At 45.8% G+C, this 4,891-nt stretch overlaps 1 protein-coding gene across 1 annotated transcript; it reads left to right on the forward strand.

Annotated features, from left to right (window-relative positions):
• The first annotated feature begins 1,841 nt into the window (after positions 1 to 1,841).
• Positions 1,842 to 3,185, forward strand: LOC112899486 (leucine-rich repeat extensin-like protein 3). Its single transcript, XM_025967979.1, has one exon. The coding sequence runs from the start codon at positions 1,893 to 1,895 to the stop codon at positions 3,183 to 3,185; it is 1,293 nt and encodes a 430-aa protein (XP_025823764.1). The 5' UTR covers positions 1,842 to 1,892.
• The last annotated feature ends 1,706 nt before the right edge of the window (positions 3,186 to 4,891 follow it).

Raw genomic sequence — 4,891 nt, forward strand, 5'->3', positions numbered from 1 at the left:
TTGAAACAGATCGGATGCTCTGATCGTGTAAGCTGCAGAATATTATTGAACTGCAAGCTGCTTCAATTCTCGGCCGAGGACTATTAGTGCTGTTAGGTATCATTGTGAGGCTGTTACCTATTGGATGGCTCAGATCAATTCATTTTCCATAGGAGCCGCTCCAAGTTTTGAAATTTCTAGAGTAGTTCCCCTCTTACAAACATGCCCAAAGAATTGTGCGTCCTATGCTTTCTGTGCTATTAAGATGGCTCTTTATTTATTACTACCTGCAGTCAGATTTACTTGACATTCTGGGCAGCCAAACTGTGCTGCTATTAGTGTTATCACACTGTCTGAAACGTCAAGCTCTCCTGAGCGGAGGGAGTACTAATTTTAAGATGCAGTGAACAAAACAGAGCAACATAATTTTATGAAGCAGTAACAACAAAACCTAAAAAGTTACTCCCTCCAGAAACTAGCATATTTGTAAAAAGTAGAAAATTTATGTTGTTTCGGAAATGTTTTTCAATAAAAGTGTTGGCAAAATATAAATCGGAAACAATCAAAAAAAGAAAAAAGATTATCAGGGGAGGCATGCACAGCCAGCTACTGACCCATCTAACGTGTTGCACATTTTTCAACAATTTTCCATAAGTCGTTGATGATAGGTTTCGAACCCACGACCTCCTGCACACAAACAACTCTCTCTACCACTGCACCATTGGATCAAGTGTGTCAATATTACGTTTTTATTCTCCACATATTATAATTAACCGAATGTAAATTATTTGTTTGAGATAGTAAATAAATTCAAATGAAAAGGTTGTTAACTACAAAGTGGCATAACTTTTCGAAATCTATAACTTTTATTTTGGTAGTTTCTTCATCCGAGATCGTTTACAAAATTTAAATTTCAAATTTAAAAACTTCAAACGTATTTTAATATGACACAATAATTTCAAATCAAAAAGTTATCAACTACAAACTTTCATAACTTTTTGAGATCTGCAACTTTAATTTTGGTGGTTTTTTCCATTCGAGGTCATTTGCAAAATTCGAATTTTAAATTTTCTAAATTCAAATATAGTTTTTGTTGACAAGATAACTTTAAATTAAAATGTTGCCAACTATAAAATCTTATAACTTCTCAAGATTTACAAAGTTTATTTTGGTTGTGTTATTTCTTCATCTAACATGATAATTCTAATATTGTTCACAAATCTTATATATCTTTCTTATAGTTTCATAAACTACGAGAGAGATATATATATGTTTTGTGAACAAATTTATATTTATTTTGTCAAATGAAGAAATGATCAAAACAAAAATTGTGCATGTTGATGAGTTATACAACTTTGTAGTTGAAAATATTTTTATTTGAATTAATTTACTACTTCAAAATATGATTTGAAAATTATCTTTACCTAGTGTTTAAAAAAACACTAGGCAAAGGGACTCTTCGCCGAGTGTCGAAAAAAGGCACTCGGCAAAGAGCCTCTTTGCCGAGTGTCTAATAAAGGCACTCGGCAAAGAGGCTCTTTGCCGAGTGCCCGAAAGAAAACGCTCGGCAAAACACTTGACACTCGGCAAAGATCTTTTTTCCGGTAGTGCTAAAAGATGATTCTCGATATCAAAAATGGAATAACTGCTCAAAAGCTCAGATATTTTTACCGCACCCTACTCAAAATGTCACTTCTTCGTGACCAAATGGAACATGATCAAACTAACTAGATTCCATGGGGATAACTACAAACCGGTCCTTAAAATTCTTAAACTGTTGGAACCTTATGGCGCTTGAAGCCACAACCTCCTATATATAGGTAGATGCTGCATGTGTAGCTCACCTCCAAGCTTGCAGTGAGACCATCATATCTATCGATTCTACCGACAGAGATCAACCAACAGAGCTAAGCATGGCGTACAGGGAGTTGGAGCTGACCCTCCTGTCGGCTCGCGACCTCAAGAACGTGAACCTGATCACGCGCATGGACGTGTACGCCGTGGTAACCATCTCGGGCGACCCGCTGACGCGTCAGTGCACGGCGCCGGACCCCTCCGGCGGGCGGAACCCGTGCTGGAACGCCACGCTCCGGTTCGCCGTCCCTCCCACCGCCGCGGCGGCGGTGGGCGGGTGCCTCCACGTGCTGCTCCGCGCCGAGCGCGTCCTCGGCGACCGCGACGTCGGCGAGGTCATCATCCCGCTCGCCGACCTCCTGGCCGGCGCGCCGACGTCGGGGCCCCAGCAGCCGCAGCTCGCGTCGTACCAGGTCCGCAAGGTGCACCGCTGGGAGCCCCGCGGCATGCTCAACGTGTCCTACCGCCTGGGCCCCGTCGTCGCCCCGGTAGCAGAGCCCCAGGAGAAGCCGCCGGTGGTCATGGCCTACCCGGTGGGGGTGCCGTCATCGCAGCCGCCCCGTCCCCCGGCCGATGCCTATCCGCCGCCGCCACCTCCACGTGCTCCGGCTCCGGCTCCGGCTCCGGCTCCGGGGCAGCCGCCGAGGAGCGGGCAGAGCAACAGGCTTGGTCCAGAGGGCCCTACTCAGGTTTGTGTGGGCCCTCACACGCAGATCATCCTTGGTGCCCACACCGGCCCACCACCGACAGGGACGACGACGATGTCCCCCGCTCGATCCAACAACAGCCAACGAAAGCTGGATGGAGCAAGGCCCAAAGAGCACCCGCACCATGATGACACCGCCGCCTATGCCCCTACTCAGCCTATCATCAGCCCAAGGATGGAAGATCGTTCAAGGCCCAGAGTGTTCTCACCGCATCACACACAAGTAGGATCCTTTCGAGAAGCTGAGGTGACTAGCCAGAGAGTGGCAGTGCCTCCCTCAAAGGAACCATTGACAAGTCCACATCCACCCTCCCGCCATCCGCCGGCTTCCGCGTTTTCCTCCCGTAGCTCGTCGTCTTCCTCCTCGTCACCCTACGCCTCAGGTTACCCATTTGCTCTCTCCCCCTGCTCCTCGGCCCATTCATCCGCTCCCTCTCCTTATTCCTCAACTCACCGCTCCACCCCTTCTCCCCACTCTCCGCCTGTCCAACAAGTAGCAAGGGACGAGTTTGGTGCTAGGGCAATCAGCCACACCAATGCTTCTCCCCGCTCTCCTAGCCAGCCGGCAGCGAGAGACGCCCTTGGTGATAGGGCAATTAGACACACCAATTCTTATTCTGCCTCCACTCCTCGAGTCTCCTCATAACTATCTTCTTCCCCTATGATTGTTAACTACTGCTACTTCCATCCCAAGTTACAATTTATTTTAACTTTTTTAGATATATATATATATATTTAATATGCATTTAAATGTATACTATATTTAAAAATATAGTAAAAACTTGTATCTAAAATAATCAAAATAAATTATAATTTAGGACAGAGAGAGCACTACTAGTCACCATCGAGCGGTTACCATCTCCTCTATTGCCTCATCATCCACCGTTGGGTGGGCTTCCCATAGCATCAAGATGGTTCTTAGCTACTCTGAGCGATGGCTTTTGCAATCTTAGTCAAACCAAAACATCTTATAAGTTCTAATACGTAATATTTGTTTATGTATTAGATGAGTAGATGACCCATATAGAGCAATGTATGAGTATAGTAGTTGGCTTGTGACTAGTGTATGGGGTACGTGTGTGTACTTGACTTCTATGAGGTTTCAAAATAAACCTGCCTTCTTGCCCCCAGAAAGTTGGTATGAATGAGTTGCTCGTAAATGGTGCCACTTTTTGGTGCAAGTACGTATACCAACTACAACTGGAATAACCTATAAATCATATGTTGTTCAAACTAAATGAGATGTAAAGCTCGAGCACCTGAGTGATACGACTGTTCGATTTTACTACCCAAATATAACTTTAATCTTTCTCTGGTGGCAACTGGCAAGCAGTGAATTGAGTTCTATCGTATATCTACTTCAAACATCAAACTATTTAAAGTACTCGAATTGATTTGACGGAATACTTACCTCGTGTCCAGTCATACACTTTACCAAGTGATTGGAACATTCTTAGGGGGTGTTTGGTTCGAGAACAGTAACGTCAACGTTAATGGTAACCAATACCAGCGTTAACGGTAACAGGTAATTAAATGTTTGGTTTCTCCCGTAGTCCTCGCAGACTTCGCGAAGCACCGCAGCCATGCCCAGCGATTGCACATGCCGCAGCGCCTCCTCGCTCACCTGGCGAAGCACTGCCGGCTCGCTTCCTCACAATTCCCAAACCTCGCCACGCCGCGCAGCTTTGACCAGGTGGCCGTGCCCAGCAGCTTCACGCCTTCCCCGATCCCTGCAACGCTTCCTCTCAGATACTGCGCCGTCCTGCAACTGCTTCGTTCCTTGCAGACCTTGCGAAGCACCACAGCTTGGCCATGCCCGTCGGCTACACCTATCGCCGCAGGTCGCTGCATGCTTCTTCCAGGGTCATCGATACCGACGCCTCTTCCAGTGGTTCCATCTTGCCGCCTGGTGCTTGCAAGGTCACTAATGGATTCATCCGCTCTCTTTCCATGGATGGGTAGAAGGCAGTGGTGCAGACAAGCGACGAGGAAGAAGCAGATGGTTTTTTTTTCTATCGGAGGAAGAATAATAATATGGAGCTCAACGAGGGGTGACGGAACTGGCATCTGATTCCCCCCAATAGAGAGCGGTATCAGCTTTGAACTATGCTGTAACAGATACCGCCGGATCACATAGCGACGGAGCCAAACAAAAATCAACGTAATCGATTACACAGTTAACGGGATAAAAATCAGCGAACCAAACACTATGTAAATGTGATTACCGACGTATCAGTTGTAGGTAGTACCCAATGTCACTACTACTTATGTGTCTATCAAGATTCAACGACCCACAAGGAGACAATCATCGAACCTCAGAATTAGAAAGAACAAAAAGACGAGTCAAAAAAA

Source organism: Panicum hallii, chromosome 7, assembly GCF_002211085.1.
Source record: "Panicum hallii strain FIL2 chromosome 7, PHallii_v3.1, whole genome shotgun sequence".
NCBI classification, from domain to species: Eukaryota; Viridiplantae; Streptophyta; class Magnoliopsida; order Poales; family Poaceae; genus Panicum; species Panicum hallii.

Coding starts and splice junctions, on each gene's coding strand:
- LOC112899486 (XM_025967979.1), top strand. CDS start 1,893: ATGGCGTACAGGGAGTTGGAGCTGACCCTCCTGTCGGCTCGCGACCTC.